The sequence below is a fragment of the Epinephelus moara genome, chromosome 18 (genome assembly GCF_006386435.1).
Source record: "Epinephelus moara isolate mb chromosome 18, YSFRI_EMoa_1.0, whole genome shotgun sequence".
Taxonomy (NCBI): Eukaryota; Metazoa; Chordata; class Actinopteri; order Perciformes; family Serranidae; genus Epinephelus; species Epinephelus moara.
In genome coordinates this window covers 29,950,833-29,976,169 of record NC_065523.1, presented here as the reverse complement: position 1 = coordinate 29,976,169, position 25,337 = coordinate 29,950,833, and the positions used below count along the sequence as shown (strand labels likewise).

Below are 25,337 nucleotides of genomic sequence, written 5' to 3'. Positions count from 1 at the left end.
CTGTAATAGATGAATGTGTGTGTGTCTCTTACCTGTCTGCGCAGGGCCCGTGGGGAGGGGCTGGGCGTGGGCGGGGCAATGCGGGGCAGAGTGAGGGTGGGAGGTGACCGGGGGTGAACGGGGGAAACGTCTGGTACCTGCAGCAGCGTGCGACTATCACATGGCTGGGAGTGGATCGACGTCACTGAGCCTGAAGGTACACACGTAAAGAGTTTGAATGATACAGGTAATACAATCACATGATCCCAGTGTCAATGCACACACATGCATTCTTACAGAAAACACATGCATATTTGGGCATAAACAAACATAGATTCATACTGACTTCTTTTCTGTTAATTTAAGATAGGGATGCACCAATTTATCAGCTGAAATTTGCCTTGTTGTCTGCCATCTGCTTATCAGTAAATACAATGGCATTTACCAATGGCAGCGGATGATATTTTTTCTCTTGAGTCACATCAAATTTGAGCAGGCTAAAAAGCAGGGCTTTAGACTAACAGTGTCCCGTCATCCCAGATCCTCCCAGGGATATGGAAGTTTTCACTGTACAAATGTTAAGACTTTTGCCACAGCAAATACACGTGAAGTCATGTTTAGTTTGCAGGTCATTTGTGACTTCCCACTGTGTATTTGCATAATTTTGTCCAATTTCTACCATGGCAGGATCTATATAAAAAAAACCATTATCTGTTTGAGGTACAGTTACTCGCTACACCAGCAGGTGGCGACATTCCCTCACGAGATAATTGTACGAGGTAGGCTCAAACAAAGAGCCTATTAGAGTTAACATCCTAAACATCAACAACAACTGAACACAGGGACAGAAGTCAGCTACTATTTGTTTCCAGAGAGCATGGGGGATTTGTGGCTCTAAGTATGAGCACATAATTCTTTTTATGTTAAGCATTTGAAATGAAAAGAGATCATTTGTAAGGATAATATTATCACAATGCTAATTTTCAGTAGCGTGTTAATGGTAATTCCCGTTATGTGTTAGCATCGAGCTAATGGACTAATTTTGACACAGGGTTGCAGTGGTGGAAGAAGTACTCAGATCTTTTACTCGGGTAAAACTACAACAACAATTCTGTGTTAACATCTGCAGGAGGAGAGCTAGTTAACATTAGCTGTTAGCAGCTGGTGGCTGTAACAGCTAACAGGTTGCAGTGAGTTACACTTTGATGCATTCATGCTCTAGTAAGTAAAATGAGTACTGGGCGAAGGTAAATTATAACGTTATCATGATGTGTTCAAATATAATCTTGTAAAAATTTACTTTTTGACAAGAAATTTGAACAAATACAGCTGTTTGAAAAGGAAATTTGTTGATGTTTGCATAGCGATATACAACAGATATTAGAGAGGGAATTATGGTATATATAGTTAAACGGCCTCTGAAGCTGTTATTTTATTTTGAAAATATGTTTCTCATGTGAAAGACGTTTACATGAGGGGGTTGTTTCATAGATTTGTATGATTGAATTTGTGCTCATTCAAAATGAGTGTAATGAGGAGCTGAATGACTTTAAAACAGCTCAGTTATATTTTATAATGAAATAGTTAGAATAAATAACAAAAACTAAATAAACAACAAAACACTGGTATCAGCTATTAGCCCAACTGTAATTCTAAACATTGGTATCAGCCCAGAATTTCACAATTGGTGCATCCCTACTTTGGAACATTTTAAAATGAATACATGTGAGCAGTTATTACAAAAGTATAACACCACTAACACTTTATTTTGAGAGAATATTTAGATTTGAGCAACAAGAAATGATTTATTCACAACTGCCTCAAATCTGCAATCAAAATAAAGTGTTTTCTAAAAAAAAAATCTTCAACACACAGGGTAGGTTGTTCATCCAAACAGAAAAGTTATCAGAGAAGTTGCAGCACTGAGCTGATCGTCGAGGAGAAACTCAATACAAGGCCGGTTTACTGAAAGTAATATTCTGCATTAGACCCTGGTTACATTATCACTTCTATGTGACTGTATTTAGATCATCATATAGCACTGTAATGCATCATGGCGATCAAGTCCAAAGTCGACTCTAAATACAAGTGTGATTGCAAAACAATGAAGTGGAAGCAACTCCATTTTAAATTCAATCTGTGTTGAATAACTGCTGTGAGACTGTGTAACCAGGGTCTTAGGCATTCTGCACACACAGGTCCAGTCCACCTGTGAGTTCAGACGCAATCACAGTAAAACAAGGTTAAAAAAAACAGCAGTAAAGTCAGAGTTAGTTCATTTTCAGTTGGTACTTTCAGGCCAAGCTGTAAAGCCACTTGATTCCAAATCTATCAAATGAGATGATTACATTTTTTAACGTATATAGTATTGTGGTTTTGCAGCGTGGCCATGAGGTCAACCGTCATTCTCATCGAGTATCCAGCCATTCCACAGCTGAGCAGATGAGCCTGTGTGAAGGTTGCGGGGATTCACATGTATCAGCTCATCCACTACAGTCAGTACCTTGGGACAGAGCTGGGTCTGTCCACAGCCTGGCCACAACATGCCATTAGAATCTGACTGCAGATAAAACAGTGCTTGTCAGTGCTTAGATTAGTGTTCTCAGCAGTTTATAATGCTCCTAATTTGTCTTTGTAAAAACCCAAGCCGGAAGTGAGGGTAAGAAACCTCTAGTATCCCATCTTGATGGGGTCTAATCGCCAAAGACTTTTCACATTGATCACTTGTTCACTTATGTGTTAAAAAAAATATTATTTTCTTTCAGAACAAGTCTCTACTGACTGAAATACACTTACTACTGGGGAACCAAGACTCCATACAAACCATATACTTGAAACTTCAGTGCTTCTTTGACGTTAAATCATGGAATTAACCAACTGTGGCTGTAGTTTAGTTAATTAGTTTGGTTTATCTTCAATTTTTTGTTTCATGCAAATAATTTTCATCCATCTGAAACAAGATTATTAGACACCACTATTTTACAAAACATCCTCTGGTAAAACATGTACAAAAAAACTAGACTGAGTGCATGCATACATCACAGAACAATCTTAGTCCATGTGATGTTTATTGAATATGATTAGCGTCTGTGTCTGCTAAAACAATATCAGTGGCCGTCTAAGGTAAAGATGAGAAGCAGATAGAAGAGGCAGATTTCATATCTAATATATTTAAATCCTGAACAGATGAAGTAATTCCTCTTCTCAGATAAGTTACCTGAATGCTGGTGCTGGGGACTGAGCTCCACCTCCTCCAAAGGATAGGGGGCGCTGGCTGGCCGCACAGGTCTGAACATGTAGCTGTCGTTAGGCAGAGAGTGCATCCTGGATACAGACATCTTCCTTAACGACAGCAGGTCCTGGTCGCCGTAGTGCACCTCTTCTTCCTACAGGGGGAGACAGAGACCACAGAGTCTGGCACTGATGATACTGCCTATTGCTGCACATACTGTTTCATTATAAAGTCGTTAAATAGAGAGACATATTCAGAAACATGTATCACACATAGCCAGCGCTACATCCCTAATTACCTTTACAGTTTCAGGGTAAGTCAAGTATCCTGACTGATTAGTGAGTAAGGTAATGTCCTTCCTACCTCTCCAGGTGAATTTGGACACGGCCCAACGTAGGTCCCTCCTGCTGAACTGTTGCTGGAGGTTGTGCTTGTTTTACGTTGCCTCTCCAGTGCCATTTCCAAGGCGATCTCTGCATCCATCTCTGCGTCCTCTTTAGCCTCCTGCAACAGGAGATATTGACAGTAACAATACATGAGTGGCATAAAACCAACGTGTGTCTATACCTTGGGCTATCTACAAAAAGTCACACATGTACACATTGACCTGATGTGTCTGTGTATGTCTGTGCATTTTCTTAGCCTTTCAAGTTACTGTACCTTGTTGCTTTCCTCCAGATGTTTCATCAAAACAGCCACCACCACATTGACCAGAACAAACTGGGCCATGAGCACGAACGTGACAAAGTAAATCGGAGAGACCACGGGCAGGTAGGTTAGACAGTGGCGGTCTTCTGGATGACACTCCCTTAACGTGTCCTTAAAAGACACAGAGAAAGATGTAAGAAGAGAGAGGGAGAGGAGGAGTGCACACACATACACATAACCTGTCATTACAACTGGATATGCACAGCTGAACAACTGTGTCAAATACACCCGAGGCTACATCACAAATCTTTAAAATCTAAACTGTCGGTTATACGATACGGAGCTTCATTTAGAGGGTTAGAAAATCTGACATTTGGAAGAACTGAGGGAGAAACAAGGACAATGGGGGCGATGTAGGGCAGCAGAGCATGTGCTGAAAATGCAGCTGCTGTTACTTTCTTTACTCACGTACACTATTTACATCAGCAAGTGCTGCTGCTGCTGCTGCTGCTGCTGTATGAGGGGAATCTGCAGCTTGCTAAAGTGATAGAAGTGATTGATAACAAACCAGTTTCATGATGATGTCAGGATTCAAGGTTATGATCAAACAGCGTCCTGTGAGGAGCTACTGGCGGTCATGGGTGTGATTTAGATGTATGTGACGACATGAAGAGGTGACTGTTTGTTCTAAAACAACAATAGCAGCTCCTACAGAGGTTACATGCTGCAATAGCATCAGAACTGGGAGGAAGAGCAATGAGCGACACTGACTTCTCCTGACTGGCCCATGATAGACGCTGTTAGACAGATGGTTCACCCAGTTACCTGCCAGTATTTTTGGAACGTGCCTGCCCCTTTCCAAACAGTTTCCAATGACGTCTTCTGAGACAGTTCTGTGTAACAAACCATCTGGTGCATCTGGTTACTTCCTCTCCACCACTCCTATCAGATTAAACTTGTGTTTACCCTGTTTGATATCCCCTTGGTTAACACTTAAGGATGACTCCTCTCTGAGTTTTGTCTTGCCTCAACATTAAGGATGTAACATTAGGGCACTGCTATTGTACATGTACTTTTTTCTTCTGGAATGAAACCAAAAAGCAGCCAAACATACGTGCACTCCTTGTGACGTGTGTTATTCCATGCACAAAGGCAGCCATGTCAGCCATAAAAATAAAAGAAACTCTTTGGTGTACAGATTGGTGTGTAAAAAAAAAAAAAAAAGGGGGGAATATGAAAAAACGTCTTTCCTCAAATGATAAAAATCCACAGACATTCAACATTAGGTCATGAAAAATCAACATAAGTATGGTGGTAATTTATATTATTATAGTTTAACACTAAAAAAAAGTCTGCTGGCCTGTTTAAATATATCGTCTGAGTCTGTTATGGATGATTAATGATTGTATCTTTATGACATTTTTAATAAAGTAAAAATGAAGATGTGAGACGGGTTGACATTGCTCAGCTCTAAGCCACTTTATTATTTCATAATTGGTTTTGGAGGTCATTGCTCTCTCTGCTGCGGTTATGGGATAATCTAGTCATCATTTGTGTGTGTGTGGTGTGTGTGTGTGTGTGTGTGTGTTCATACTTTCATAATCCCATTCCAGTTGTCTCCAGTGGACACTCGGAACAGTGTGAGGAAGGCCATCCCAAAGTTCTCAAAGGTTGCATGGCGACTCAGACCCTCACACGGGTTGTTGTCATTGCACTCTGATCAACACACAGACACAGGCAGACGTTAGTTACACCACACTATAGACGTGATTGTTAAAAAAGAAAAGATAACAGGGGTAAAAGTGAGCATGAATGATTATATAAGTGTCAGTGTGCCATTCAGAAAGTCCTAATGCTTCAGTCCTGTTGTATGAACGCAGTGTGCACCGAACACACAAACAGCTGCTAAGCGGCGTGTCCCTGTGGACGTGGCAGAGGAGAGGAGAACAAGGTCTCGATCAGTCTCAGGGTCAATTTGACAGAAAACCCATAGGAGCCTGTTTACAAAAACAAAACAGCCACCAGAAGATAGCTGTCTTTGTTTCAAGCCCTGGGTCACATTAGCAGGGAGATGGAGAGACACGAGACGGTCCTCGGAGTATTGTCTACCTTGTTTCTTATTCTCAGGATCAACCGCCAGGAGATAAGCGAGAGGTGTGCAGCTCTGAGGAAGTGGATATGGCAACTTTCCATAAAAATAAATGGAATAAAACTTGACTTACAAAGCTTTTTTTCCACACGCGTGTAAACAGTGAGCTCATTAGACATTCAGTGTGTAAGATGTAGGGGAATATACTGGCGGAAATGGAATTTAAATCTTTCATGCATGAATTATAAATACCCCTGTCAAGATTTTTGTCTTAAGAAAACAGAATTTGAAGGTTTTTTTTAACATGCATTTTTTTTTATGTACACTCGGGTGGACAGCATGTGTTTAAGTTTTCAACTATAGAAATATAAAACAATGAAATAACTGATATATATTTTTTAATGCTTTGAAACTTGTGTGTTCACATATTTTAACATTTTCTAATACTATTTAATGTGATGCAAAAGCGTTGAATCTTGCTCCTGACTCCTCAGCCTCTCCACTCTGTCACACATAGGAGAAGTTTTCCTTGTAGGCTTTCACCCAAAAGCTGTTTCAGACCGAAATCCAATCATTTTTACCCAAACCACCAATTTTTTCCTTACCTGTACCAAGAGATCCCTCTTTGGTAGAAAACCCTTGGGGAAAATTTCTCCAAACTGCCCTCATTTATCCCTCCTGTCTCTCCCTCCCTGACTCAACTCTGGCTCTTGGCTCTTCAGGCCCCCACACACACCTCCCCATTTAACTGAATGTTTTTTCAATTAACATTCTCTTCAAAAACATTGTCAAAAATAAAATATTCAAGAACAACAATTTAAAATCATCCTGAGCTGCACATTTGTTGCATTCCGTTGGCCATATTGGTTTTGAGAAATTTGTGTTGCACTTACAACACCTGGCCAGTGGGTGGCAGTATGTGTCATGACACAGTGGGGTCAACTGTAGTGGTTTAAGTTCAGTGTATAGTGTATAATCACTTAAAAAAAAAGGAATAATTGTGTTTTCGTTACCTTAGAATGAGCCATTTATTTTAACATAGGGAGCCGGTCCTCATCTACAAAGATCGCCATGTTGCACCACCATGTTTCTACAGTACCCCAGAATAGACAAAGCAAACAGCAACTCTAGAAAGCACCATTCGCATTGTCGCATCAGCCACTGTAGTTAGCAGCCCCTCCTCGACCAGCAGTGTTGGAGATCTTTTAACGTGAAATTGATTAATTCAGTGTTTTTACCGGTTTAAATCACAGAGTCCATTTGTTCTGGACAGGAGACCTCTGTGGATAATTCTGCTCCTGGTATAAACCTCTTAAATGTCTGGATCGGAATAAAGATGAGCACAGATTATCAGACTCTGGGCTAGCAGCCTGTCTGTGATGTGCCGAATAGCATCAGAGAAACACTGATTTGTGACGTGACACTGCTTTAGACAGTGTTTTTACTGGTTTTAATCACCTGTTCCATTTGTTTTTGAGAGGAAGAGACCTCTGCGGATAATTCAGTTCCTGATAAAAACCTCCTGAACAATGAACACTGAAGGAAATCTAAGTTTCAGCTGGGTGCCATCTGCAATCATCTCTGCTAGATGCCACTAAATTCCACTAAGCCTTGCGCACTTTAAGACACAAAACAATATTTAACCTATATATTCTAGTGTAGTGTGTAGAAATAACTTCTCCCCAAGTCTGAGTCATGGCGCAGTGGCAAGAGGATGGGGATTAATGTGGGCATTATGTTTCAAGAGATCAATCATTTGATTTAGATTTGAATTCAAAATAAAAATCTATTCAATGCCAGCTACGCTCAAAATACCTCCTGTTGGCTCAGCAGCTTGAATCCAAAGCCGTGAGCATTAACATTCAAGCCCCCATTCCATCCCCTTTCATATTTCCTTTTCATATGACCTTCTCTTATCTGATCAGCCTTCCGCAGACACCGCGGCCACAGAGACCAGACTGCCAACATGCAGTAGTGACAATGTCTTAGGTCTCCCAAAGGAATTCCAGATCTTGCGATGTCTTTGTTATTGCCTGAGGGCAGAAAGATTTCATGAGCCAATTAGGCCGCTTATTGCTGGCCAGTTATTTCACAACACTGTGCGGAGCGGAAGCGGGGTTAAATATTACAATATTAACATGTACACGCACACCAAATCCTAAAATGTCTTCAAGTGGAGGCTTTTATTACCATCATGCTTTATATTCACTGTCAGGCCCAACATACTGTAATTTTCAGTGGTGAGTAGGCAAAACATTGGTTCAGCTCATTATCATGGAGCTAAATGTCAAGTAATACTTTCCTGATCCTCACCGAGCTGCGCTGGAATATTCTTCACCAAACTTCTCTATAGACATGTACCAAAATATAATCACTCCTTCAGCTTTGTAAGCCTTGAAAGAGCTTCTAAAGTGAGGCGCACACAGGGAGAAGAAGGCGCATCCAAAAGCTTTTGTCAGAAGCTTGACAAAGGCAAAAAATGGAGCAGGGTTTTTACTTTACAAAACTGGAAAACAGACATGCTTTCATTTTCCCAGTGTGGCGGCAGCATAATAACATTTCACAGGGAGTAACCTCTTCATCACCAAGTTGTTTTCATTTTGTCCTCCCAGATGCCTTTTTCAGCTAATCCTCTTCCCTCACACATTGTTGCGCTCCCAGAGAAAAATGAGCTGGATGGAGCCGGCCTATTGAGGAAGCGGTACGTAAATAAACGTGATCATGCAAATGTGATCTTTCCTTGTTAGGAACAGGTCTCTGATGTGAGAGCGACGGAGAGGAAGGGAGACGGGGAGACAGATGGGGGAAGAGAGTGAGGATTCAACAGAGACAGCTCAGGCGGGGAAATGTGCTGGAAGTCGTGACTGTGGTAGTAATGACTGGATTCAAAAACCTTCTCTGCTGCAGCTTCAGCACCGCGGTACATGTGTGTATGTGTTTTTTCGTTGCCAGTAGTGTTACTGACCCAGTTTGCCAAAGAGCTCCACTCCCAGTGCAGCGTAGATGAAGAAGAGCAGCATGAAGAGGAGGCCGAGATTTCCCACCTGGAAGACATACACATGTCAGATCTCCCTCTGCACATCAAACACCAGTGTAAATAGTTCTTGTTTAAAGCTGCAGGGAACTAAAAACATCAGGATTTATATCGTCTTCATCTGACACTAATCTAACCATGCATTACGAATGGAAATAGCATTATTTCCGAAATTGTTTTACACTGAAGTGAACTTTTTGCCATTTGAGATATAATGTAAATACCAGGATGACACACATTAGCTTGCACGTTGACATCCTCATTGACACTGCTCCTATTCAAACTGGGATCCTGCATTTCTCACACTGCGGGTTGAGTGGCAATTATTTTCTCGCTGGCAGGTATATTCAAAGCTTTAACGTCTTTGTGCCTCATTTTAGCGAGGCAGAGAAAACAGGTCATGAGCCCTTTTCCTTTTTATTTTGTTTTTAAACTGAAAACCTGCATTTGCATGCTACCCGAATTTAGTTTGATTTTCCACAAAGGATGACTACACTGATGAACTGTCTATAGGATATTCAGAGAGTAGCTATGATTCAGAGTCTGATTCTGGTTGTCTGGACATGGTTCCCAACATGGAGGTGGCTGAGCAAGTGAGCTCAATTAAGTTGCTAATAGTGCTATCAGCATGAACAGTGCTGACAACAGCAACAGTGCTGACAAAGCTAAGGGTATCAGCGGTAACCACCGTATGAGCATCAGAGCATGTGAGCGGAGCTGGAGCGGAGCTGGAGCGGAGTGGAAGGATTTTGTGTTGAGCGAGGAGCGGCTATTTTTTTAAAAAGGTGGAGCGGAGCCTTTCGCTCCGGTCGCTCATGCCCCACCCAGAATGCATCTTTGCACCTGCGCACACCCACACTATTTTCTTTCAAAACTATGGAGTTTACTGTGTATTTCAGAAAAGAAACTGAGAAGAGAAGCAGCGGTACCTTGGAGAGCGGTCCCTAACTGCGGGGAGAGGTGACAGGGCTTCCCCGGAGGTCGGCCGCTTAACCCGGTCTGTCTCCTCTACACTTTGACTTATTTCCACCCTGCCGACAGCAGTACCGTGTAGAACGGTCCCTAACTGCGGGGAGAGGGGAGAGGGCTTCCCCCGGAGAATCTGCCAAGCTCATGTTTTATTTGTGAATAGACGATTACAGGTTAGGGTAGTACGATGCAGTTTTTTTGAGCGGAGTGGAGCGGGATAAAATTTATGATGGAGTGGAGCGGAGCGAAGAATGCGCAGAACCAAGCGGAGCAGACGAGTGGTGCAAAGTGACAGGTCTGCGAGCGAGGAGCGAAAATTTTCACCCGCTCCGCTCCGCTCACATGCTCTGATGAGCATAGCGGGACACACACACGGAACTTACATGCACTAAAGACCCTGACACACCAAGCCATCAGTCAAATGTCGGCTGTCTGTGAGCATCTATTGCCCTAATTTTTGCAGGATGTCCCACACCGTTGGAAATACTCAGCACTTGTCAGCTTTTTTTCACCCAATTCAGCATGTTGGAGTGGCATCAGAGACGTCAGAGCCCGTCGGTGAGAGACACCACCGATTAGTAGTTCATTGCACGAGAAGAGAAATGCAAGTAGGGAAAACAAACAAATTGAGCATAGCGTTCAGGCAGGACACAATGTGAAGCTCAGCTCACATCCCAGCTACATCAGCTGATCTCAAACAGCCCAATCAACTGATGGAGCAGCTGATTGATGGAAGGGAGTCAGCTGATAGATCATGTGATTCCGTTTTATGCAAACAATTGGCACATCTAATTCAGAGCGCCCTATTTAAACTGCTCTGGCCTGCCTACTGTTGCTGCTTCCTCTGCAAGCTGCTTTGCAACCCACCTCCACCCCAGCTCCTCCTTTTCATGCTGTGTCTGACTTATCAATGTCATTTCTGTTTGTCATTGATGCTGCTCTGTTCTGTTCCCGGGGGGTCTTTGCTGCTGCTCTCCCTGCCTTAGGCTTCTATGTAGGCGCATGGAAGGGCAGGGAGGTTTGCTCTTTCTGCCTCAGGCTTTCCTCGTTCGCACGTGGAAGGGCAGAGAGGTGTGCTCTCTCCGCATTAGGCTTTCTACGTAGGCCCAAGGAAAGGCAGGGAGGCCCCAGAACAGAGCCATACCACCAAATATAATACTGCAAATGGAAATAAAGTTTTCTTTGACTAAAGTGTTCCTGACTGAACTAAAGTCAAGGCGCCTTGGGATCAAAACGAATATATTAGAAGAGATTATTTTGTTCAACGTCGAGCTCTGTAGCAGAAATAACATATATATAATAATAATAACAGAAAACAGCCGTGCTTCGTCGCCACTAATTCTTTCATGTTGGTTTGGTGTGTCTGGGCCTTGCACACGCAGCTGGACCGTCTACCACAACAGACAGCAGAGAAGCTGGGATTACAACACACACAGGTAGCGTGACTTCTGTGTTTGCTCAGGATGCCATTACTCCACTATATCTTAACATAGTAAATAGTTGTTTGCTGCTATATTAATGTTCCGAAATGTTGCGTACAGGCCCTTTAACTGGATACAACATACTAAAACAGTAAGAAATCACAGAAAGCTTTGACATTTTCTATCAAAACAAAAATCAGAGCTCTACAAAAAACATCGTCATCGTCATCATCGCCAAGGGTCTCTGGGAAAACCCTGTGCATTTCTGATGACTACATCTGCTACTACCTCCACAGCTCCCAGCATGCTGTCTTATATACGCTCTCTTAAAAATCTGTTCATGTGCACTCTGTCCCCTGATGCTTATATCTGCACACTTGACATTTAGAAAGTAGAAGAACGCATGAGTCTGTCACTGCATGTGTATCACAATCCTTGGTGCAGTTGCTCTTTGCCTCTAAGAACTGTGCCAGGCAGCTGGAGAGAGAGACCTGAGATACTCCCCGCAATATCCCGTGGACATCCTTTAAAAGGAGTGTGTCGACAAAAAAAGCACACAGAGTAATATCAGAGAGAAAGTCTGCTGTACAGTCAGACTCTAAGAGGTGTTTTAATAGCTTCAAAAGGTAAGACGCTGCTAAATACTTCATTTCCTTTGGGTTTTTGTGACTGCAACAAACATGGATCCTATGTGATGCGTTTGGCAATTATTATCAAGGACTGCAGAGTTCAGCTGCGAGAGGAGGGGCAGGGAATGTACAGAATGAGACATTTATAAGGTCAGAAGAGAAATTTTGTTATGTAGACGGATACGACCTAAGTTAAATATTCAGCAACAAGCATAAATCTTTCAGAGAGCTCTCTATTCCAAGCAAAACCTTCATAGTCACCCCACATTTGTAAAAAAAAACATCATAAATAAACCACAATATGAAACCATTCTTTTGTGTTCGAGACCCCACAGAGTCAGTGTTTACCTGCGGCAGCGCTTGCATGACAGTATCCAGCAGAGATCGCATCCCTGTGGCCATCTTCAGAAGTTTCAGCACTGCACAGAGACACAGGAACAGTCTTAAACAGCTAGCTGTTGCTGTCAGTCGGCCCATTTGCTGAAGAATTTACAATGTCACAGCACGATACTAGTGCAGCAGGGAGGCTCTCACATTTGTGCTGTATTTATTTAAAGAAGCCACGAGGCATCTGTTACATATTACTTTTAAGGCTGAATTTACAAGAATATAAAATTTAAAAATGCAGTGTTGATGAAGTCAATGATGTTTAAGATGAGAGTCTGTTATGATGAGTCACAGACTGACAGAACCAATCACTATATGTTCTGTAATTGTACACAACATAAACAGATATAGATTGGAGTGTGTGTGAGTATGTGTTCCTGAAATAAAAATTAAAGTCCGCACACCAGAAGCTGCTCCTTGAAAATTTATTTAGACGTTATTTTAACGTTTCGAGCTCCTGCCCTTCGTCTGTCTAAATAAAAATAAAAATAACGTTAAAAAAATAAAAATAAAAACGTTATGTCTAAATAAATTTTCAAGGAGCAGCTTCTGGTGTGCGGACTTTATCTTTTATTTCATACTTACCTTTTGGTCCAGCACCCAGCATTAAGTTTTTGGGATGTGCGTGCTACCTTTACCTGTGAGTATGTGTTCCTACCTCGTGCTATTCTGAGTACTCTCATGATTCTGATGATGGTGGGATTTATGGGCAGTGCTGCGCTCATTTTCAGCTCCTCCAAGGTGATGCCCATGATGGACAGCGCCACTATAGCTATATCCAGCTGATTCCACCTAAACACACACACATATAAACATGTTTCATTATTTTAGGCATAAAAAAAAAAAAAAGAGTCATTGTCTGTTGTTACTCCTGTTTAGTGTTACAAAGTACAGACTTTCCTGTTGGATAATTTAGAGTTTTCCGTATCATTTCTTAGTCTACATCCACACTAATACCTTTTGTTTTAAAATGCATTACTATTGCTATGTTTACACGTAGCATCCAGACTTCTCCAGTGTTTTTGGAGCCACCAAAAGCTCCTTGAAAACCTCCTGCTGACCCGTTTTAGTTTGGAAACTCCAGGGTTGCATTTTAGTCTGGATGAGTGGAAACCGAGACTTTTAAAAATGATGACACAGACACCCATGTTCGCTTTCCAACTGGGCTCTAACAAACTCGACATTTGACTCATAAGCCAAAGCATTATAGCATTTATATTTTGTGATATCCTCCTGAGACCCTGTGTCCTCATATGAGGACGTCACATTTTGGGTTTACTTGACCTTATACTTCATTCTACTTAAAACCTGTTGTCCTCGTCAAGCCCCGACATAACAAGTTGTTTGGAAACACGTCATTTGAACTCTGTTTTAGCCTCATTGTAGTCTGTAGATCAAACTGCCTCTCACTGTGCTTACGTGTGTGCGCTTGAGCGAGACCGTGAGACATTTTTCCAAACAACTTTTTATGTCAGAGCTTCAGGACACTTGGATCACTATAGACGAGCAGTATGGAGATATTTTGTGGTTTCAATTATGTGTTTTTGGACGTTTGAATCTGGGGCGCTGTCAGCCTGCATTAGGTGGAGTTGTGTTGCTACCCACTCTCCCCTTGGATCTCCGCAAGGGATGTGAGGACTCTAAAACTTCACCAGAGCCTCCCTCGGCATATGGGTGAGTAGATAATGGCTGAATTTTCATTTTTGGGTGCACTATCCCTTTAAACTGCCTTTTGAAGACTGTTATTGTGGATGTGGCCTTATGCTTGTGGGTAGTCATTAGTTGATGATGGTGAGTGCAAACCTGTATTTTCTTTTTATTCTGCACAATAATGTTAGAACAGGCGTACAAGAGGAGATGAAGGGGAAGAAGTAATGCTGCTGCCTGGCTGCTGATTGTGATTAGTGGGCAGGCTATTTAGATTAATGGGTAGCCCACCCACTAATCTCGAAGGCAGGGGAAACACTGATGTTTACACCTGATAAGTCTCCACCAGGGCACCCTGAGACAGATGAACACACTCACCACCCAGTCCCTTAACTCAGTGTACTGAGAACAAAATGCCACCTAAGTATAAATTATGAGAGCTATACATGAACTCAAGGAGCAGGAGTTATTATTTCACACCACATGTGTTGTTATTAGGAAATAATGACACACATAAATGATAACTATTTACACTTTACAGCATTGGGCATTGTGCATAATTTCATCTTATTGTGTTACCTGTCTTTGAAGAACCTGTGTATGCCGAATGCTGCGAGTTTGAGCAGGGCCTCGACGATGAAGATGCAGGTAAACACGTAGTTACAGTACTTCAGGACCTCCTCTAAATACTGAACACACAAAGATACGCAAACACACACAAGCAGGCAGATAATTATTTCATAATATCTCTCTCAGACTAGATGCAGATTCATTTTCTGCAGCAACATTCAATGATTCTTTATAATTTATTTTTAACATATTCTGAAAGCGATTAACAGTTTTTACTATAGGTAGAAACAGTTTAAATAAATGTTTTAAAGTTTTAATGCAGCTCGAGGGCAAATAAAATTCAAGTCGAAGTTTATTTGTGGAACAAAGTAAACTCCAATTAGAGTATAGAAGAGCAACAGCTTCTCGGAAGCCAAAACATTTATCACTGCTCTCAAGAAGGACTCTGGTGTCTCTCCAAAAATACATCAACAACTTTTGTTTGAGAAAATAAACACGCTGGCATTTTCAGTAGAAAAAATCTGCCAACCTTAGTTTATGACTATGGAGTTGTTTCATCTGACAACGAATGTTAAATTGACGCTAGGTCAACACAGTCACGTTATTTTTGGAGTCAGAGTCCCTTGCCAACACACTTGCCGCTTTGGACAGAAAATCCAAAATACAGCAGATTTACAGCATGTTGTCACTTCGCTAAAGCTAGCCAGCACTTCAGTCATCATTAGAGGACAGCTAGACATATTATTTTACAGTGTGCAAAGCAAAAATGCCCTCTTGCTGCGTTAAAAGAAATTTAAATGAAAGTCTCCCGAGGTGCCAGGTGTATTGGCAGCCAGAAACCAGTTTACAACTGCTTTTTGGTACCTTTATCTCCGGGTAAACTTCAAAGTTTATGTGTGTAGGTGAAACATTACCTGCGGCTGATTGTAGTGCTCGATGCTCATGGTGAAGACGTTGATGCAGATGATGAAGGTGATAAAGAGGTCCAGGTAGTGGCTGGTGCACAGTGTGTGGATGGACAGACGCAGGGGAGAGTAGTCGGCATAGTAAGGCCTCTGCTTGGCCTCTGAAACACATACATACAAACAAATATATGCAGAGACGGCACAAGGAGAGACGAATATCACGACAGGGACAGACAGAAAGAAGGCACCGTGAGTAGCTGTGCTCTGAAGCTGGAATGATAATGTGTCCAGTGGTGTGAACAGGAAAGTGCAGGGGCTAAGGAAGTGGAACCACCACGGCTTTTTTGCTGAAGCTGCAAAAGTCCCCTTCTTATACTTTAATTCAACCAAGATATGCTTGTGCCTAAATGGCGTCCTTCTATTTTTGCCCTCTCATCACTTCAGAGGAGCCCTTGAGCAGCCTGGGTGCCCAACTGGCATCACAAGTGCTACTCTAATGTGATGAGACCTAATTGTGACCCTGATCATTGTTGTGGTGGCCCCTTTGTTCATTATCGCCCCTGCTCCCACACAGTCTGTGCACACCACTGCCTGTATGGTATGTTCAAATAAAAGAGGACATGAGAGTCACAGCTGGGCTATATTATTAATTTCTTAATCTTCAAACAGGTTTTATCAAATGTAAACACTAACTGCAGTTCGCTAGCTCAAATGGCTATACAAAGTCACCTGGTTTTGTGTTCGGTAAGAAATATTTGATTTGAGACAAGGCATCATCAACAGATCCCTGACCTACCCTGCACTGGACTAAAAGAAGTAGCATTTCAGAGTGCTCCTTTCATGGGAGCATTATTTTAAGATTCATTATCCCTCTAATAATCATATTCTTGTCAGAGCTGAGAGGTCTTGCTATGTACTCTGACCTAAATAGGAAGTCTCCATTAAAATCCAGACTACACTGTCTACATTTTTTCCTTAGAAAGGAGCTGTGAGATGCATTACAGCCTTTGAATAATAAACAGCCTTAGAGTGTAGCTCTAATCATGAAGAAAGTTCAGAGGTGGACAAAAATGAGCAATAGATGGCGTTCATTAAAGGAAATCTTCACCCCCGAAAATCACCATTTGTATGTGAAATACTCATCCTGTGTTACGTTGAATTTGTGAAGAAAACTTTGACTTTCTTGCATGCCTCTAGAATGAACAAAGAATCCTAAAATTGAGAAAGTTCTTGATGAACTGAAGTCATAAGGGTTCGTGTCCAACAACAGCAAAACTCTATCAAAACATCTGATTATTAACTCTCACAAAACTCGTGCAGTATAATCCAAGTCTCATTTATCCGGTCGTATGCTCCGTGCTTCCCTAACAGACAGCTCTTTCCGACCGGAAACTAAACAGAAACTGAAACTTATCTATGCTCCATTGACAAAAACAGTAATTTTTACCTCGCTGAACACAAGAGCTACATCCATTCATTTTCAACAGCTTATCCAGGGCTGAGTTGCGGGGGTAGCAGTTCAAGCAAAGCACCCCAGACGTCCCTCTTGCCAGCAATGCTTTCCAGCTCCTCCTGGGGAACCCCAAGGCATTCCCAGGCCAGATGAGATATGTAATCCCTCCAGTGTGTTCTGGGTCTGCCCCGGGGCCTCCTACCAGTGGCACGTGCTCGGAACACCTTTAACAGGAGGCGCCCAGGAGGCATCATGATCAGATGTCCGAACCACCTCAACTGACCCCCTCTGACGTGAAGGAGCAGCAGCTCTACTCTGAGCTCCCTCCGGATGTCCAAGCTCCTCACCCTATCTCTGTTCAGAGAGGTTAAATTACTGTATTTGTCAATGGAGTCTGATCTTAAAGAGAGAGCATGGATACATTTTACTGTCAGTTCAGTTCCCCATCGGAAAGGGCCGTCTGTTTGGGAAGTACTGAGCATACAACTCGATGAGTGAGACTTGGATTATGCTGCATGAGTTGAGGGAGAGTTTGTAAAAAGGATGTTTAAATATCATTTAAATGTTGTTAAATCTGGACCCCTATGACTTCAATTCAAATAGAATTTTCTTATGCTGTGTCTCAAATCTCGTACATCTGTACTTACACTCAATATTTTGAGTGCATAAGTGCGTTCACACTAAGTATGGAAAAATGCAGTGCACTATGAGTACCCGGATGGTGCACTCAAAACGGTCAAAAGTTGAGTGTGGAGCTATGGACACTTCTCTCACTCAGTGGTCGCCATCTTGGCTACGTAGCGGAAGGGGAGGGACCACTTTTCAAACTGGAAATGGCGGCCACTATACTGTTGTCAGATATAAGCCAGTAGTATGTTTATTGGGTTAATTTAGCAGTCTGTAATGATTTGGTACCGCGAACGATAACGCAAATGCTAATACTAGTTTGTTAACCAGCTAATTTGCGTTCGTCATTTCCGGTGAGTGCACAACGGCCGTGTTTGGTTTGAGACAACACTACCCTGTCGAAATTTGCACACTATGCCAATGAGTACATAGTACGCACAGTATACTGCATAGAAGTGTACTAACGGAAGTATGTGATTTGAGACACACCATTTGTTTTTGGATTCTTCAAGTTGTCTTCATGATTTCAGAGGAACAGAGGTGAGTAATTGATATACAAATGGTCATTCTGGGGGCGAAGTGTTCATTTTAAAGCATCTAAAATCGTGTAAACATATCTAACTAGGTTACCATTTTGATAGACTGTGTACTCACATGTCCATTTATGACATTTGATGATTGCATTTCTGATACGTGCATGTTTATGTCCCCCTCCCAAGTACACCATGCCCTTTCTGTCTACTGCATGCTTACATGCCTGATGTTAAGCGTAATGTCTATGGTTGAGAGGGGCTGCGCAGGGTACGTTCAACAACACAATTTTTCACAAACAGGCTGATTAATGATGTACATGTTTCTGGGTATTCACTCTTTAAATAACATTGCTTTTCTTTCCATATTGCTTCACTGTTCAAGTACCCAATTTCAAAGTTGTAGCTCGTGACTGTGATGTTGAACATGCACTGGAGCCACTCTTCAATGACATCACTACAATCATTTTTAACCCCTCAGAGAGTCTCAATAGTCTAAAACTTTTTTTGTTTTCATCTTCTCTTCTTCGTGTTTTGATGGATTAAAAAGCAGATTGCGAAGCCAAACCATGAAGTGAGGAGCTTTTTATCTGAAACAGCTGATTAGATGACATTTGTCTGGACCTTCAGCAGTTTTAGACCAGTGAGAGGTGTTACCAATGCAGGATGAAGAGAGTGCAACTCTGCTCACACCATATACTGCCTTCTAGTGTTAGTTCTGTGATTGATGTATTGGATAGTTGGGTATAATTTTGTGTTGTAGCCAAACAGTGGTGCTCTTTGATATTCCAGCCAATAAGAACCATGTGCTTCTACCAATTTCTTTGTGGCTTTTCTTCAGCTCAACATATTACCACAAGAAAAGAACAAGTCCTGACAAAATGCTGCCTTGTAAAGCAAGCATGTCGACTTGTTTTTGCAATACGTGGTGTGTTTCTGATGCTTCGGCCAGCATTTGCTTGTGTTTTCTTCAAGCTGTAACGAGAAATCCTCCATATCTAACAAACTAAACATCTTCTAACAGCTCTGTTACCCAAGGTTCTTGCAGGTATAGCAGCCAAAACGCCTGCTATGTTTCTGAGTCTGCCAGTCAAAGCACGTTTACAGGAAATGTCCTTCTTCTACGCATGTCGAGAGACGCCGCAGGGTTGGGGTTGTACATGCACCCGGAGGAAGGGAAAGGGGCATTTTACTTGTCAAAATTATGCTAGCAAAACTTCCTGAGACACATGGAGGAAAGCAGCGACCTTGATCAGCTTAACATGCAGGAGGTGCTGCAAGGATTGTCTTCAAAAGTCTGTAAAAAATGGCAACTTATTACAGCTATTATACGTTCTCATTATTTATTAGTAATGGGATTAAAACAGGATCTGGCGTTAGAGGATTTAAGCATTTAAAAAAATGAAACGCTGAGTCTTGCATTGTTGCTGCAGTGGTGGCAGTTTGACTGTTTTAAGAGTGAGCATACAAATTTTAGATGCATTAATACAAACGTACAGTTGAGAGGTTGGTTAGGTTGGCCCGGTTTCCAAAGTTTTTCATGCAGTGTTAGGGGAGTGTTAGGGGAGGGCTGCAGTCATGCATCTCCATGCATCAGACTGGCGTAGCCTACGCCTTCTGTCAGTGATAAATCACTGTTTACGTGAGCTAGCCAGTCTTTCAAACTCTCCCTCTTTTTTTTCATGTTTCAGTCTGAATAATTTCTCTGTTTTCTCTCTCTGTCATTCCCTTTTCTTTTTTTTTTTTTTGTTCAGGCTCTGAAAGCAGGCAGTGCTCAGAAAAATAGACTACCGACCAGCCCCTTCATTCTCCTTACTCCTGCGCTTTTTCTCTATCATTTTGAGCCTCTTCTCTTCCCGTAAGCGAGCCTCCTCTTCTTCCTGGTCCTGCCGGCACTTGTGGAAGTTCTCCACCACGACGCCGACGAACATGTTGAGGACGAAGAAGCTGACGATGAGCAGGAAGGAGATGAAGTAGAGCAGCATCCAGGGGTTGTGGTTCCTTACAGGCTGAGAAGAGAAGAGCAAAGAGGATTACGCGTTTCAATAGTTTATGTTCACGTGTGTATGTGAGACACAAAAAGCCCAGACGACAGCTATGCTTTGCTCTTTGTGCTTCTGACCTGGTTCGAACAGGCGAGTGACACAAATCCCAAATGCCCCAGTACCAGTGCAAAGCTTCACAGTATGTGATCACGTGCAGCAAATACAACAATGTGGATTCTCTAAAATCCTTGGATAACGCGGGCTAAACCAGAATATAACTGACTATTTAGAGACTCACTATTTCAGCACATTACACCACAGGCAGTCTTGGATCTGTGGACAGCCTCGTCAATTCAAGCTTTGAAGCGCCTGCTTTAAACTCACCTTTTGAGCTTTGCCTTTGCTTAGAATCTGTTATTACTACACCGCAGCGCTGACATTTAACTTTGCTTAATTTGTTAAAGAAATTCCCCCTGTCTCCTTTTCACTTTGTATTCCAAATCATATGTTTTTAGGGCAGGTATTTGCACATCAAAGTTCCCAGTGGAGATGACAGGGCTACTAGGGCTGCATGATATGGAGAAAATATGCGACAACATTGTTGAGTATTGCAAGAAGGATATTACTTGCAATAATAAACAGATATTAAAGTGAACTCTGCTGCTTTCAGTGCACTGCTAAAATACAACAAATTGCAAACTGTGCTGCTGTTCTCTAGCATGCGTTTCAGTTAATATATATCAAGCCTATTTACAGTACAGTTGTGCTACAGATGATGCTGAATTAGATCTGATATTTAATTCTATATTTTAAGTTTTATAAGCACTACTGCACACTGTGTGCACTGAGCCGGGAGCAGACTTACAATAAAATAAGCAGCATGAAACACAGTTTTTTGAAAATGACTTTCTATATTATCTTGTTAAGTGACGCATACAGTAATGTGCTGTATAATGACCGAGAAGAGAGGAGTGTGGCTATAGCGTGGCTGAAACCGAGCCATCATCTCATTTGATATGAGTTCAGCAGAATGGCTGGGAGCACTCCTCACACCATTACCTGTTGGTCCACTCCTACTGCATCCAGCCCGTCATACATGATGTTGACCCAGCCGTCCTTACAGGACAGCACAAACAAAGACATCAGAGCCTGGACAGGAAACACAGAGAAATACGTCAAAACACAGGGTTTTACTTCATCCTAATAGTATCGCTCCTTGAGACTTGTTACAGTATGAACACTGCAACTTGTGCAATTTACCATGTCATGTTTACTCCTGATTATAATTACTGGCTGTCAGAGGAAGGTGAATATTCAGTTCATATTCATTTTCAATAAAACAAAATCTAAAATATTTTAAATGTAATGTAGATCTAATAAATAAGAAACGATCCCATTCTATTACATAAATAATAGATAACAATTTTAAAAGTGATTCAAACTGCCGTCTGCAGTTCTTAATGTTTAATTTAAGTGTCTAATACTGGAATATGAGACAACCCAACTCTGTCAAATGTAATAAAATATATATCACTGTGTAAGTGGGACAGTGGTTACTTAGTGAGGCAACTTGTGTTAAAGGTACACTATGCAGGATATTCCAAAAAAAAAAGAAAAGACGATGTATAGACTTATATAGAAGTCATTCCTCTCAGTCATCACTTATGACCTACTAGAAGTGTGTGTAGGTGTGTTTATCTGCAGAGACTCTGCCTGTATTTTCTTATTATTTTGGTGTGTTTGTGTTTGGGTATGTAGCCCCCAGCCATTTACAGCGTGCAAGTGAGGTCAGGACTAGTGAAACTAGCGAAAGGACTGATAGAAGAATGCACCCAAGAGAAAGCTATGGAGGCAAAGCACCAAGTGAACAAGCTTATTTCCAGTGAATCTGGGGTCAGCTTTCACGGGGAGCTGGCCTGTTTTCTATTGGACAGGTAGGTGTTGGCTGTTAGCTTAGTTAGCTTGCTAAAGTATTGGCTTTTCCATTACGACAAATGTAACGTTCTTACAACAGCACAGTAGCTTGCAGTGTACATACAAGCAGTGAAGGGAGGAGGGGTCAAGTTTTAATGTTGTGTTGTGCTTTAACTCTTTGAAACCTGAGAAAACTGACTTGATATCTTTGAAAAACACGGGAAGACGGCAATGAGCGATGGAAGAAGAACAGACTCCAAAAATTTGGAAGAAATTAGTAAAAGGAGAAAATTAAATACAAGACCATTTAATTAAAAAATGGGTCAAATTGGGGATTGCAAATTGTGGAATTTTACTGGCATTGGTATCCACAGCTAAATTCCTAGTATCATGACACACCCATTTCATACTGTACCATTCCTGTCCTTATAGCTCTCTGTGAAGAACCTAAGCCACCAGTGTATTAACCCCAGCACTGTTGCACTGCAGGCTGCGATAAAAAGTGGCATTTTATAAGTAGCTTTAAGCTAGTTCATGTTTTTGTAGATATTGTTGGCCTTAAAACTAATCCCCTCCCTTCCTTCCCCCTCTCTCCCTTTTCACCCCCAGTCTAATCCATACCTGAATCAGGTTGTCAAAGTTGTACTTTCTTCGTATCCAGCGGTAATTGGCCTGCAGACAGTCAGACTTGTTGGTGATGTTTTTCGTGTCCAGACCTTCACAGTGGTAGAACTTCCCTTTGAACAGCTAGAGAGTGAGAAAGGCAGAGACAGAGAGAAAGAGGTCTGCAGGGCTATTTGGCTGTCATTTACACATTATCTCAATTACCGGAGCTTATGGCTTTTTAAACACCCAACTATTAATGCCAGCAATAAATGGATGTTTCATAGAGCGCATTCTTATCAAAGGTTTTCCCTAAGTGCTCGGCTAAAAGCTGGCCTAGGGGTCATGTTGTCCTTTTTCCATACTTAACCTAATTGTCATTCTTTAAAAATTCTCACACTTAAGGAACAATTGCCCATTGGATATTCAAGACACTTCCAATCCCCCTTCAAGCCACAATCACATATGCAGCTGCTCAACGAGACTGACATTTAAGCTTCAAAGGGTAAAAGGTTTGGTCCTCACACTTAGAAAAAGCAAATGACAGAGCGGTATCATCAGTGCAGCATGTGCATTGGACCTTTACCTAGCTTACAAGTCTGCTTGTTTAAGGCAAGCACCAGTTTGTGTGTGTTACTGTGTGGGAATGCAAACTACCTGCACCCCCAAGATGCCAAACACAATGAAGAAGGCGCAGCAGATAAGGACAATGTTCCCGATGGGTCTGAGAGAGGTGATGAGCGTCTCCACAACCAGCTTCAATCCCGGGGCTCGGCTAATCACCCTGCAAACACAAGTAGTAGTGGTAGAAATATGAAATAAAGTACATACAGGCATAGTAATATGCATCCATACCTTCATACACACACAAATACACTGTGTACCTCAGTGGGCGTAGTGTTCGTAGCAGGCGCAGGACTCTGAGGATGCCCAGGATCCTGTTCCCGCCAGTATAGGCGAGAGAGACCAGGATGTCGACCAGAGACACAAACACCAACAAACCATCTAGAACATTCCAGCTGGACTGGAGGTATGTCTGCTTCCCGAAGCAGAAACCGAGAGCGATAACCTGGAGAAACCATTATGGAATTATCAGAACATTTCTTCAGCTGTAAATTAGAGCTATAATTTGATGCAAAATCAAAGTCAACCCATTCGACCACATAGGTTGTTTGTTCCCACACTTTCATACAACTCACAGGAGTGTTTCTTAAATTAGCGCCCCTACCGGTGGCAGGACACTGACACAGAAACCACATATATGACCATTAAAGACGTATTTTAAACATGTGATTACCATTGTGACAGGGCCACAGTTAGGTTTAAGCATAGACTATTTATTAAAATGGAAAATACATCTTCATTTGCTCCCACTGTACAAAAATGAAGCTAAAATATCCTGTCTACAGGCGCTGCCATCTTGCAATTTTGGAGCCAGTGTATGCAAAGTAGCGACTGGAAAGTGGAGCCGTGGTATTGAGTTGCCACCCATACAACTGTCCAACCCAATTGCAGGGAGCGCCATTAATCACAAACACAGACAGCTGTCAATCATGATGTCACACACCTTTTATAGCATCAAATAACTAACTAAAAGTAAATTTATCATATAAATGAGCATGATAAGAACTACCTAAAATGACAGAAACCCGCTTTGGTTAAAAAGAAGGTATTTGACGTGTACATTGATTTTTTTAGTTCGGCCAATGTCGAATCTGCTAAAACGGAGGGGGCGGGGTTTATGACCCTTTATGTAGCCAGCCACCAGGGGGCGATGTCCATTTTTTATACACAGTCATTGGGTTTAAGCAAATAAACTACTTGGCTCATGGTTTGGGATAACGTAAGGATGTTTGTTACGTACATGACGTATGTGACGTAAAAATGTTACGTACGTTAGGTCAATAACTCAAACATTGACTTTTGGTTTTACACGGGACATAAACAGTGGTCTACTTGGTCAAAGTCCTGTGTTTGTTTGACCCATCCATCCACCTGGGCTTCCTCTCCTGCTTTAAAGTATGTCACCTGGCTTCCTCTTTTACTTCGGTCATACTTAATATGGCCACTAAAGGACACCAACTAACAATTCACTGAAATATGGGTCATGATACACTGCTTCTAGAAATGACATATGGGATCATTTTTGGAGGGACGACAGTTTCCCACACTGATGATAAGAAAAGAGTATTATTTACCTTAATGGCCATCTCTGCCAGGAAGATCACAGTGAAAACGTAGTTGGACACACTCAGAAACTTTCGCTCCTAAAGGAGAGAGTGAGATCAATATAAAGGCATAGAGAGACAATGCTGAGGACTGGACAGCACATGTTCTCTGAGTGGACCAAGTACCAGTTTTACACATTAAAATATACATAAGTTTCTACCTGTGCGTCTACAGTTTGTCTACTGTAGTATATCATCTCCAAAGCCTCCATTTTAGCACTGTGTAACCAGTGAAAATCAGTGAATAGTTTAAATAGATACTTCTACAGTAGGGACAGGACACTCTGTGTATGTGTGTGTGTGTTGTGTGTGTGTGTGTGTACACGTGTGTCTTACCGTGCTGTGAGGCTGTATATCAGGTCTTTCCAGGGCAATGGTGATGCAGTTGAGGAAGATGAAAACCAGAACCACATGGTCGAACAATTTGTGAGAGATCACACTTTGGCACCACCCACGAATTCTAAACACACACACACACACACACACA

The 25,337-nt window shown here is 41.9% G+C and overlaps 1 protein-coding gene across 4 annotated transcripts in view; it reads right to left on the bottom strand.

Moving 5' to 3' along the window:
• The window catches only part of cacna1ha (calcium channel, voltage-dependent, T type, alpha 1H subunit a), a 164,714-nt gene that overhangs the window by 7,121 nt on the left and 132,256 nt on the right, over positions 1 to 25,337 (bottom strand). For 3 of the 4 annotated variants that reach the window (XM_050068566.1, XM_050068569.1, XM_050068567.1), the window contains exons 21-37: positions 25,187 to 25,310; positions 24,821 to 24,889; positions 23,507 to 23,691; positions 23,280 to 23,406; positions 22,641 to 22,766; positions 21,165 to 21,254; positions 19,916 to 20,129; positions 15,520 to 15,671; positions 14,615 to 14,724; positions 13,047 to 13,180; positions 12,350 to 12,420; positions 8,914 to 8,992; positions 5,454 to 5,575; positions 3,872 to 4,030; positions 3,575 to 3,715; positions 3,197 to 3,365; positions 33 to 190 (exon numbers count right to left, since the gene is read on the bottom strand). In XM_050068566.1, the coding sequence (XP_049924523.1) occupies positions 33 to 190; positions 3,197 to 3,365; positions 3,575 to 3,715; positions 3,872 to 4,030; positions 5,454 to 5,575; positions 8,914 to 8,992; positions 12,350 to 12,420; positions 13,047 to 13,180; positions 14,615 to 14,724; positions 15,520 to 15,671; positions 19,916 to 20,129; positions 21,165 to 21,254; positions 22,641 to 22,766; positions 23,280 to 23,406; positions 23,507 to 23,691; positions 24,821 to 24,889; positions 25,187 to 25,310 (2,230 nt within the window). The remainder of the gene's footprint in view (positions 1 to 32; positions 191 to 3,196; positions 3,366 to 3,574; positions 3,716 to 3,871; positions 4,031 to 5,453; positions 5,576 to 8,913; positions 8,993 to 12,349; positions 12,421 to 13,046; positions 13,181 to 14,614; positions 14,725 to 15,519; positions 15,672 to 19,915; positions 20,130 to 21,164; positions 21,255 to 22,640; positions 22,767 to 23,279; positions 23,407 to 23,506; positions 23,692 to 24,820; positions 24,890 to 25,186; positions 25,311 to 25,337) is intronic. The other variant, XM_050068568.1, reaches the window with a different exon arrangement.